Raw genomic sequence first — 12,415 nt, forward strand, 5'->3', positions numbered from 1 at the left:
AGTTTATTTGTATAGCGCTTTTTACAATTGACATTGTCTCAAAGCAGCTTTACAGAACATAAACATAGAACAAAAGGATAACATAAAGAATAATATAAAGATCAATAGAATGCAAAATTCAAGCTTAATATTAGATATATTTAGTTCACAATTTGTATGTATTTATCCCCAATGAGCAAGTCTGAGGTGACTCAGGCAGCAGCGGCAAGGAAAAACTCCCTTAGACGGTAAAGGAAGAAACCTTGAGAGGAACCAGACTCAAAGGGAAACCCATCCTCATATGGGTGACACTGGAGGGCGTGATTATAAATATACAGTCAACCAAATGTTGTATAGATGCAAAAGATCACATGGAGTTCACATCTTTTTAGTATAGCAGAGTCTAACTGTAGCTGATAGATCTCTAGATGCCTCAGGATCAACAATGATATCTGAACAATGATGGGAACTGGAAGTCACTGTAGTTATGGGAGTTGCTAAGCAAGACTTTTGTTGTAGAAACAGCCTAGTTTCTGTTGCTGTTCTTTCACTATATCTTTCTCTTTCTCAATCTTACAACTCATATTATATAAATTCCCAAAATAATGGCAAGCTCTAAGGATCCACAGGTCCTTCCTTCCACTACACAGGTATGCAGTCAGTAATGAGTTGTTCAATATGACAGTGCTGGTAGAACTCTGTCTAAAATATTTTGTATTATTTGTTTAATTTGTTACTAGATCAGCAGTTAATTTCTACATGGAGTAGGCAAAAACACTTGTGTTTGTTTGCGATTGCTGGGCTATTTTTAGTTACAGGGAACTCTTTTGAAAAACTTTTCAATATGTAAAACGGTTAGCTCAATTAGTGCACGTTAATAATACGGTACAGAAGAGGTTATATTTGTATGGTCCTACTCTATGAACACATTCTGTTTTGCAGTTTTCTTTATAGACAAATAGTAAATGACAGATTTTCAACACAATGTATTTACATTTGCATGTCATTTATATCTCTCTAATAAGTGGAGATGTTTGAGTGTCTGCTTGCTGTTTGTGATTCTGTCCAGCTTCAGACGGTTGGATATGATTTGCCAGCCTATGATGCCCTTGCCCAGATCCTCTCGGAATATCAGCACATCTTTAAAACAACCAAAGCTCCTCAGCCGAGTAAGGGAGGACCAAAAGAACAGAAGAAGGCTAAGAGATCCTTAGAGCTCAACCAAACATTTGATATCAATTCTCCACATGAGAGGTGAACAGCCTGGATACTGACCTAGTCACATTCAATTATCTTGTCATTTTGTCCTGAAAATATGCTTATTTATTTATTTATTTATTTATTTATTTTTTGCAAATTTGTGTTTTTTTATTAATAATAATAATAATAATAATAATAATAATAATAATAATAATAATAATAATAATTATTATTATTATTATTATTATTATTATTATTATTATTATTATTATTATTATTATTATTTTATTTCAGACTTCCTGTGATTAACGTTCAGGATGACGATCCACATGTTGCAGAAATTACTGAACACCAGACAAAAGTGAGTTTAATGCATTGCACCCATTAAGTGATTTAATACCCTAATACAACTTAAAAGCTCCAATCCGCTGAGGACATTGACTTCTATCTGACAAATTGTGGTCCTAGGATTTGTAATAGCTCTATAAAGACATCATCATTACTTCAAACCTCCAGTATGTTCTATAAGAAGATTTTTTCTTTTGTAAAAGAAATGTATGCCTTTCTTTCTTTTCTATCACCAGGGACATACAGCCATCGCTACTCGAATAGATTAACATTTAAACACATTCCATTATGCAGCACCATGGATACGAATATTGACTGAATTTAGATGATTTATAAAAGGCCATGGGTTTATTATTATTATGCTTGTGGTTTGGGGAAACAAAAGAAGTGGCCACTGGCTGTGTGGATGTTTAAACCTCCAAACACCAGAGGTACAAATGAAATGGGGAGAAACCTGCAGTGAGAGCTAAACCAAGAGAGAGAGAGAGAGAGAGAGAGAGAGAGAGAGAGAGAGAGAGAGAGAGAGAGAGAGAGAGAGAGAGAGAGAGAGAGAGAGAGAGAGAGAGAGAGAGAGAGAGAGAGAGAGAGAGCTCCATGCATTTGTCCTGGAGCTACAGTAAGTGCTGTGTGGGCTCCTGGTGTTTTTCTCTCTGAACTTGCTCAGGAAGTGTTCACAATTTTCCTCGATCCCCCTTCTCTTTTTCTCCTTCTTTCTCCTTCTTACTTTTATTTCACCAAAATAGTATTTCTTTGCACAAGCTCCTCATTAGACACCACCCCTCCACCTCTCTCAGTGAGTCCCTAGTCTCCCATCTCATCATCAGTCATGATTCTCACCTTGCTTGTGTGCCCTTTCAATTAGGCGCTCGATTTCATCCAACAGACCCAAGGGAGCTGCCTTCACACTGGCCCAGATTGGAATCCCCTAATAACATGTGTTCTCTCCTCCCATTCCTGGTCTCTATCACTATCATCCTCTCCGTATCTGCCTTTACCATAAATATAGGGTCTGAATGAAAGACAGGGCTAAGAACTAGTACATGATTCAGAAATCCACAGTAAGAAAATGACAGGTCTGACAACAAAATGATTAAATTCATGCTATATTAAATTTGGTGTAATTTACAGGCTCTGCTGCTATTGTTCAATGTGTTATAATGAACCAGTGGTAACAAGGATTTTCAGACACAATTTGGAATAAATGTTTGAGTTTTTTGTTTTTCATTTTATTTTATTTTATTTTATTTTATTTTATTTTATTTTATTTTATTTTATTTTATTTTATTTTATTTTACAGGCATACATTATAAGGCATAATATCCTTAATAATGGTGGACTAGGGTTTCCTGAATTTGAAACTATTACTTTCATTATGTTTAAACACCAACGCAGTCCCAAATTCCAAACTGTTTTTTGGAAAGCTATAACAAATACAGTGTTTTAAACCAAATGTTATTTGGAGTCAATTTGAATTTCTATGAATTAATTGAAATTACATCTGGTTCTCATGTTCTTACATCCTGTGGACATTTACATTCTTTTTAGCCCAGAATAATCAAACAGATTTACTTTTTAGAGAGCAGTCAAGCATACATGTATTTAAATTAAAAAAAAAAAAGGATTCATTTCCCTTCCAGTCCCTTTCGATGTCAAATTCTATGCTTTGTTTAAAGTTCACTATGTATTCACTATGTTGACATATCATATTGAGCATCACATGCTGTTCTCTATTAAAGGGATTTAGCATTACATAGTGCACCATTAGTTTCACTTCATCAACAAAACCTCAAACAAATGTTCACTTTTTTGTAGGTAAACTGGATTACAGTGAGACATTAGCTTCTCCTTGATAGTTTTGCTTTAACATGATTATAGTGATAATACATGAATGTTAATTGAGCAGACATGAAGCCAGCTCAGATAAAAACAGCATAAAGAGTGACTGCTGTTAATCCTGTTTTGTAGTATGAAACATGTTCCACTCTAAATACTGTGTTTGTATATGAGACATAAAGTCTGTGAGGACACCTAGTGAATTGGGTTTGTAACTGTTCATAAATTAATTTTCAGCATGAGGGCTTATGGCTGAACTGTATGTCAGATTTGCTGCTGTTATATCATGATGTTCAAACCTGCTAGGATGAATAATTCAGCAAGACATAAACATTTATAGACGTATTTATCAGCGTAACATATAAAAAAACCTTGTTTAAACTCTTGAAATTCTTAGTACTAAAATAGGATTTAAATTTGAGCCTTCCTGGTAACATACCTATGTATCCTAGGATACCTACTGCGAAGCCCACTGCCACTGTGCCCATGAGTAATGCACCTTGTTCAGTCACCCTATGATATAACAACCATGTTTCTGAAGTAGCTTCTAAATCAACCAGACAAACTTATTTCTCTTTCACTATCAGGAGCTGGAGAACTATCGTTCTGCAATGTCTAAGATGGCTGAGGACATCCTCTCTCTGCGCTCTCAGGTGGCCAGTCTGGAGGAACAGAACAGTCAACTTCGCAGCGAGCTCTCTATGAACCAGGAACTGGGACGCACGCTGTTGGATGACACTGACATTGACGTCATGACCAAAGCTGAGATTGTAGACAGAATAAGTACAATATTTTTTTCTATAAGTCAATAGACTAACAGGATTTACTGTTTTTATCTTTTTCAGTGTTTCTACATACATTTATTCCGACACTGTAAAGTCAATGTTATTTTTGATTTGCACAGTATGAAGATATACGTATGTTGATATGCTTGCAGTGAGACACAAGTATTAGGTGTAACAGAATAAACAACATGCACACACATATAATTATAGCTTAAATAAAAGATTGCATTATAATATGTAAGTAAAATATGCATGATACAATGAACATGAGTGGGGCAATAATTTCCTTGCACAAAACAAAGTATTGCACTAAAGGATTCAAATGGCCAGTTAACATTGGACAAAGTGTGTGAAGTGACTCTGAAGTTCTTTAGTCTGCTTGTCCATGACTGGATGCCTCAAATGTGTTTGCCAGATGTGTGCATTTTGTGTGTTGAGTAACTGTTTACCACCTTTTCTTCTAAAATAAAATTATATTATGTGTATATATGCTGCAACACACAATATTTTACTCAAACGTAAAAAGTTTTTCCCACAGTAGGAAGCTGTGCTGTAAGCTGCTATCATATTTCAGAGTAAAGTTGAAGGTGCTTCCTTTCCCTCTGTGGATTGTGCCGTAGTTTGATAAGACTGCTCATTTAGCACTTGAGAGTCTGATAAGCAGTCAAGGCCTTATCTCATGAAGGACACACACCAACACACACACAGGTATTCACAAGGCTTCATAGACTTTTTAAGGCCATCAAAGCCAGTCAGGGTTTAGTCCTGACGCAAATAGAAATCAGCAGTGTCTTTCGATGTTGGATGGTCTTGACCTGTTTAATGGCAAATGTTTTGGCTCTTTTGCTAATAAACATTTCTAAACACACAATATCCATGTTTACTGAAATTTTTTTTTTACATTTGGAACAAGTTTACATTATTTAAAATTGATCATTGTTTTTATGTTTTTGAGAACTGGAAAAATTTATAACAGTGATCCGTGCAAATAGGATATCGATAAGAACTTAAATTCATTGCTGCTTTCTCCTTCTCTCGGTGATCAGCACTGTTTTTCAGTTTCTCTAAAGTGCAAGCTGGCTAGTGAGAGCAGTAAGGCAGCAGATCAGAGGGAAAAGATCCAGCAGCTACAGAATGAGCTCATCAGGGTGAGTTATAGCTCGCTCACTCTCTCTCTCTCTCTCTCTCTCTCTCTCTCTCTCTCTCTCTCTCTCTCTCTCTCTCTCTCTCCCTCTCTCTCTCTCTCTCTCTCTCTCTCTCTCTCTCTCTCTCTCTCTCTCTCTCTCTCTCTCTCTCTCCTTTCAATCTGACATGCTGACATGCTTTTACAAAGAGCCAGTAAGCTATGGCCATTTACATGGATGGCTTCATGCAATCTCAAATACATTATCCATTGACTGCCTGCCATGCCTTTGATATACTTAGTGAAATGATGGAAATGGTGCTTTGAATAATACATCAGTAATCTCTGCTCAAGGCCATCGATTCGAGACATTCGTATGGGTTGTTGTGTGTCTGTTGAACTGTCTAAAGCACATCTAAACTTTCTTTACATTCCATTAACTGCTGTTGCTAAAAAGATTTTGCTGCTGTTCTCTGTAGAAGAATGACAGTGAGAAAGAACTGGTGCGACTTCAGCGAGTGCACCAACAACAACAGGCTGGGCTGCAGCGCTACCAAGGACAGATCAAGAAGCTCTCAGTTCTGGAGGCAACAATTCGCCAACAGGAGAAGGTACTGCACTTCTTGTTTCTAAGATAAATTGCATTCATATTTACATTATACATTTTTAAATTCCTACATCCTCTGCTGAATTATATTTTGAGATTTTTTTTTGTGGGATGTGTTTCCTGTATCACTAATACATAATTTCCTCATCATTTCTTAATGAGGTTATTGAAAGAATGGAGAAGGTGCTGTCAACAAAGCTGAGAGAGAGAAATAAAGAAAATGAAGGGAGGAAGAAGAAGGTTTTGAAAGAAAAAGGTGTGTCTATATAGAGTGAATATCCATTCCATGTCATGTGGTCTTTTTAATTCACCATGATAGTAGCTGCAGTTACATTTTAAATGAGCACAGGGATGGCACTGCAGTTCATTCCATGTCTAATGGAGTAATTATTGATTTGTGATTGATCTGCCACTATAGAGTTAGTTCCTCTGAGTGATGATAAGGTAATGATACCTAACGATAAGGCCTGGGCATACAGCTCCATTAGGAAAGTAGTGAAGAACTATAGCTGACGAAGCAGTCCTTTAATGTGCTTGTATGTGTAGATTCAGAGGAGAGCAGAATGAGAGAGATTGAGTCCATACTGGCTACAGAAAACTCACGCTTAAGAGCAGAACTGGAAAGACTTCACCAACAGCCACAGCCTATTATCATACAACAACCTGCACAGGTGCAGCTCACAACACACACTCAGTTTTCACCCTCTCAGATACTCTAACACATTTTAGGGTGTGACAATACCAGAACCTTTCCTTTATCATTACCAAGTGTAGTATAGAAATTCCCCATAATAAAACAGTACTACTGCCAAAAATGATAATAAATAAAACACACAGACATACACGCTGAAGTCATTGAACATTGTTCAAAAATCTTCAAAAATTGTACATTCAGATAGTTAGTGCTAATGCCAAAGATTTGGTTGACATAACAGTATGGTCAGTTCATAACCTTTGATTACACTCCTTTAAAATTAGGTTACAGAAAGATTACAATGAATACAGTGTCAGAATTCTCATTACACACAAAGTTAGACAAATCCATAAATTAAAAATAATTGAATTCTCAATAAAACATTTTTTATAATTACAGTGTCCAACAGATGCCAAGTACAATTTGCTTATATAATTAAATTAGAGAACGCCATTATTTGTTAATCAATGTTCTTCTATTTAAATCCAGCAGCATTTTCCAGACAATGAGAAGCTAAGACTGTTGGATCAGCTAGAGAGAGCGGAGGCCTGCATCCGTACTTTGAGTAAACAGGTTTGTGTCTAGTTCCAGTAGCCTATTTATAGAGAACACAAATGTTGAAATACATCTTCTGAGAGCTGAGTCAGTGTTTTGTCGTAGCTGGAGGAGAATGCCAGGAAATGGGGGAAAGAAAAACAGGACATGTTGACGAGACTCAGTGAATACAGTCATGGATTTGCTCGTACATCAACTTTGCATCATCAGCCACTGGTCATTACACAACCGTGACCAAATCTATTTGTTCATGTGAAACCCAAAGGACACAATACAGAGCATTAATACGATTACAATATATAAATGTCTATATATAAATATATAGACATGTATTTTGGAATAAAGTCTTGCTGTCGGTTATTACTGAGGTGAGTAACATTGTGTAACCTTGTGACATCTATGTCAATAAGCAGCTGGAGACTGTTAAATGACCTGATTTAACATCACAGTATATGTTTGTATATGTAATATATGTTTGTTTAATGCAGTACAAAACTAAAAGAATCGCAAAATAATACCTAAGGAGCATATAGTGTGCCGTGAATGTTTTTTTTTATTATTATTATTTCTGTTGTGTTTTCAATGATGGAAATAATTTGTAGTTTAATCTATTCATTTCTAAATGGTATTGCATTGTTTACCTTCTAGAAGGAGTTTGTTATTTACTGCTGTGTAGAGGCTTTATAGTTAACAGGATGGGTTTCTCAGGGACCAGTATAAGCTCAAACGTGCTCCTCACTTCTAGCTGTCTTTGCTTCTCAATCCTGAAGTTCTCCAACATCTGTGGAAGCAAGAGTAAAAGTTACATGCTACAAGTTAGATAATCCATGTTACATACAAGTTACATGCTACAAGTTAGATAATCCATCAGCCTCATGAGTGTTTTTTTTTTTTTCAACAAAAGGAGCAAATGAAATATAGAATTAACTAACAAATATAGACACATTTATATATCATTGCTAGCCATAGAAAAATATTAAAGAACAGACATGGATGAGGAAGAGCTGCATCTCTGTCTCTGCGATCCTGCGCCCAAGGCATTGACGTGGCCCAAAGCCAAAACCCAAACTCCTGAAGTAGTGGCTTTCATTTCTTAGCCAGCGAGAAGGCAGATATTGCTCTGGTCGGGGAAAGATGCGATAGTTCCTACCCATGGCATACAGTCCCAGCTGCACTAATGTCTGATCAAAACACACCCAAGATCACTTGCATTGTTTCACACACTGACAGCTTTTTCTAGCTCAGATTCAGGTTAATAAAGTTGTGGCTCACCCCAGATGGAATATGGTAATTTTGGATCACAACATCCTGAGTGATGTATCTTTGCAGGCTTACTGCTACAGGGTGTAACCTTTAAAGAAAATATTTTCCCTTTTAGTAAACAAGAATATTTGTATAGAATGAAGTCCTGTTTACTTTTTAAAAACATATGTATGTATATTTTAAGGGCTAGACTTAATTTTTATAATTATGACTAACAGATAACGTGTCTCTCTGTAAGTACATGATTATGTGGCAGTCTTCATTTTTAACTTAAACATGTAACTGTAGTTTGTTTGTTTTTAGTGAAGTATGCTTTCTAATTTTCTGTAAATTGTCAGAAAATTAACATCATATAAGAATAAATGCTGTAAATACTCTACTTATGTAGAATAGAATTCTAGCTTGTCCAGACCTGAGTGTCTCTTTTAAAGCACCTTTGAGCAGTGGCACCATTTTGAGCATTTGCAGTGTGTCTCCCTGTGAGGCAGCACGAGCTGCAATGACCTCCGCCCTTAGCTCTTCCTGGAGGTCAGGGTGCCGTGCCAGTTCATAGAGAGTCCAGAGGAGGGTGATAGATGTCTGAAAGTACATGCTACATCAGTACTGATAAAAAATGACATAGTTTTGTCATTTGTTTTTTGTTTTTAAGCATATGCAGGTTCTCTTACCGTGTCCACCCCTCCAGCCATGAGCTCAGTCACACTGGCCTTGATTTCCTCAATGGACAGTCGGTCAAGCATGAGAAGGCTGGCCAGCACCCCAGGATATTTGTTTTGAGCTCCAGATTCCTTCCTCAGCTGCCTGTAGATGTTCTGTATACATTGGTCCGCTATTAAGTCCCAGAACACAATAGATAAAATACAAAGACATGATTGTGATCACTCAAAATTTTAATTTTTAATGCTATTTGATTTTCTTCCACTTGCATATGTAGTGATGATATTTTTATGTAATCATTTTTGTCCACTAAGATAACTCCTACCCTGGTTGAAAATACCATCCCACGCTTCCACATGGTCTTTCCAGACCTTGGATCCAAACCGTCGTAACATTGAAGGGGGGATGTAAAGCATGGGACAGGTGGTCTTAAACATGAGAGTGATGCAGTCAATAAAGTGCTGAACCTCTGGATCAATGTAGTCCAACAGCAGCCCCAGACGTTCACCATATAATACTGCACTCACAGCTGGGGCACAGGCACAGATCATATCAGCAGTCAAATAGTAAATTAGCTATTCCTTTTGAGCACATTTGTTAAGCAAAAATAAAAGTTTTAGCATTTAATTGTTTGTGTCTAAATGACTCATTGCCCATCTGTTGGATAATGCATTAAACCTTACATTCCAGTGCGTACTTGAAAAGTTCATGTGACAGATCCGTGGTCCATTTATTTTGTCCACTTCTTTCAATCTTTTTGTGAACTCGAGCCACAAAGTCATGGCCCACCTCATCCAGCATTGGCACAAAGTTCCCCTGCACCTTCGGTGAGATTACCTCCCGGTTCAGAATGACTCTGTTGGATCGCCAGTCTTCTCCATCTCTGAACAGACAGATTAAAGTTTAAACTCATGCATATTTAATTTGTAACCAATTACCTAATATAAGTAATCATACTTCAGAAGAACACCATATTTGCGGTTCCTAAAATCCCGGTAGGATGTCCAAGGTTCCACTCTAAGCCTTTTAGGGTAGTGACCCTCTGCTTTGAATAAGATAGCAGCATCCTCAGGGTGGATAATATTCACACTTTCATAGTAACCAATTTTCTCCCTGCAAAAAGACATTAAAATAAATAGTATATGCCTGTTATAAACAGTATTGATTTATAAGGAAGAATGAAAGGAACACTCAGCTTCTTCTGCACATAATGTCCTGATACTAATGTTTGTTTTGACTATAACTTCGCTAAGCACAGGTGACTGTGTCACAAATAATCTCTATTTGTATCCATTTTATAAATTTAAAATCATATCTGATATTTATGGTTTCAAAAGCTTTTACCTTTAGCAAATGCCGCTCTTTAGTGAGTATTTATTTCATGTTTTTTGTTCTGTCAGAATTTTAATTATGATGTATGAATAATGTATGCAGCAGAACTATGAAAAATTCATCAAAATGAAATAAATTGTGCAAAATGCCCATTTAACAATCCATTATAAGATGGACAGATAAATTGCAGCACACACTTATCCTTGGCTATATCAAAATACACAGAACATTTTAGGGGTGCCTACATTAAATCACATTTGGATGTTCTTAAATGTTTACCTGTAAATGGGCCCAAATGTGTTGAAGTTATGTACCATTATGTGATGGATATTTTTGAATCCATCAAGTTTCCAAAAGTTGTAGAGGTTCCCTATGCTGTTCTTCCACAATCCAGGAATCTCACTGAAGGGTCTTACGGTGGAGCTGCTTGCTGGAAATAGTGTGTCTTTTGCAACAGGCATACTCCCACTGTGGCAGGCTCGTACCTGACCTGGTCCTTCCAACATGACTAGAGATCGAGCCAGAGAATTGCTCCAAGTTGGACACCTCACCGCCATCACACACATACCCATGCCAATACTTACACCCAAACAACCTACAATTCCCTTTTTATGTATCTCTCACTGTGACAGCAAGGGAGTGGTGGAATGTCGAGAACAGAGAGGAGGCAGGGGAGAATCTTCAGGTAATGTTTGCTGATTCTCACCTTTGCCGTATTAATGACAGGATACTTACGTATATTTCTCTGAGCTTTCAGGAACTGGCATTAAATAAAACGCAAGCATGAAGCTTTTCGCCCGTCTCTAGAGTCCTCTTTCCCGCCCACCCACACACCAGAATCTTCCAGAAACACTCACTCTTTCTATCTCGCTCTCACTCCGTCCCTTTCAGGGACAAAGTGTGTGTTGGCTAAGGGTTTTATATGCACCTCCTTTCAGTGTTTCAAGGTTAAAAAATCAGTTCACATGTAACAACAACATGCATTGGTAAAATGTAAATCTTAAATTGACCACATGGCAAACTTTTACTTTACTTTTTACCATTTATCTAAATAAAAAACATTAAGCTTTTAGTCGACTGCATGGGTGTTATCCTCGTGTATTTACAGCTGTCCACCAGGTATTTGGAGGAAAAGCTGCCAGTCATCTGTTTTAGAAAATTTGATGTGCACTTTCTTATTAATTACTATACATGTTTCTCTAAAATAGAATATTTATATTGCTTGTTGGTATTTGTTTATAAAGAATCTTTTCCCCCCATGCAAATATATTGTGCAAAAACCTTAAAATATGCTAAAACAGCAAAAAATCGGCCCCTGGTTAGATCTGAACCTGTCTGTATGAAAAGCCTATGCATGTTACCCATGTGACTATGTGGGTTTTCTTCATTTTCCTCCAACCTCCAAAAAACATATCAATAGATTGGTTGTTGGTTGGTCAGTTTTGTTAAATTAGTTCTAAGTATTAATCAGTGTGTGAATCATCTACAGGTGTGTTCAGTTTTAACCAGGAAAAGGCAGGTCTAATTGCTGGTTTTCATTTCAATCAAGGGACACACCGGCTTATCAGTTGATCTTGGCGTTCAGTAGAATTATGCATGGCTTCTGCTTGATTGGAATGAAAACCCGCACACACACCAGTCCTTTCCAGAGAAGACTGTATACCCCTGATCCAGGGTTCAGCATTATGGTATATTAACTGCTTTGTAATATTTCCGTAATGTGGACCTAGGTCCTGGGTGGCTGTATCCATTTGCTACCTGGAATCACATGTTTGAGCTAGCATTGCACTATGACTATCACATATATATGTAGACTATCACAGTCTACATTAGTGCAACAGATAATGTAAACAGATGGTAGCCTACACAACTACTGCTTTTCCAGGACACCATGGGTTTAATAATGTTACAGATCAGCCTTGTGATAGTTTTCTTGAAAAAACATGTGTGTAGGCAGAGAAGGCCATAGAGGGGCGAGGATCAGAGTCAGCCAAACATCAAGGCACAAATGACCTTCAAAGCAGTACCACAAAAAATCA

At 37.1% G+C, this 12,415-nt stretch overlaps 2 protein-coding genes across 4 annotated transcripts; one reads left to right on the forward strand and one right to left on the reverse strand.

Moving 5' to 3' along the window:
- The first annotated feature begins 499 nt into the window (after positions 1-499).
- ccdc33 (coiled-coil domain containing 33) lies at positions 500-7,429 on the forward strand. 2 transcript variants are annotated; one of them, XM_047820159.1, is made up of 10 exons: positions 500-629; positions 1,049-1,233; positions 1,474-1,540; positions 3,948-4,143; positions 5,205-5,293; positions 5,748-5,879; positions 6,038-6,131; positions 6,422-6,546; positions 7,059-7,142; positions 7,230-7,429. In XM_047820159.1, the coding sequence occupies exons 1-10, from the start codon at positions 585-587 to the stop codon at positions 7,356-7,358; spliced, it is 1,146 nt and encodes a 381-aa protein (XP_047676115.1). In that variant the 5' UTR covers positions 500-584; the 3' UTR covers positions 7,359-7,429. The 2 variants fall into 2 exon arrangements, with proteins under 2 accessions (XP_047676115.1, XP_047676116.1); XM_047820160.1 differs by having other exon boundaries at positions 7,062-7,142.
- Positions 6,718-11,770, reverse strand: LOC113659881 (cholesterol side-chain cleavage enzyme, mitochondrial). 2 transcript variants are annotated; one of them, XM_027172941.2, is made up of 10 exons: positions 10,656-11,770; positions 10,002-10,157; positions 9,728-9,927; positions 9,370-9,573; positions 9,056-9,216; positions 8,800-8,966; positions 8,397-8,475; positions 8,114-8,305; positions 7,766-7,905; positions 6,718-7,229 (listed from the first exon to the last, which is right to left on the reverse strand). In XM_027172941.2, the coding sequence occupies exons 1-9, from the start codon at positions 10,946-10,948 to the stop codon at positions 7,783-7,785; spliced, it is 1,575 nt and encodes a 524-aa protein (XP_027028742.2). In that variant the 5' UTR covers positions 10,949-11,770; the 3' UTR covers positions 6,718-7,229; positions 7,766-7,782. The 2 variants fall into 2 exon arrangements, with proteins under 2 accessions (XP_027028742.2, XP_047676114.1); XM_047820158.1 differs by having other exon boundaries at positions 6,718-7,337; positions 10,656-11,714.
- Between the last annotated feature and the right edge of the window lie 645 nt (positions 11,771-12,415).

The sequence above is a fragment of the Tachysurus fulvidraco genome, chromosome 10, assembly GCF_022655615.1.
Source record: "Tachysurus fulvidraco isolate hzauxx_2018 chromosome 10, HZAU_PFXX_2.0, whole genome shotgun sequence".
Classification (NCBI taxonomy): domain Eukaryota; kingdom Metazoa; phylum Chordata; class Actinopteri; order Siluriformes; family Bagridae; genus Tachysurus; species Tachysurus fulvidraco.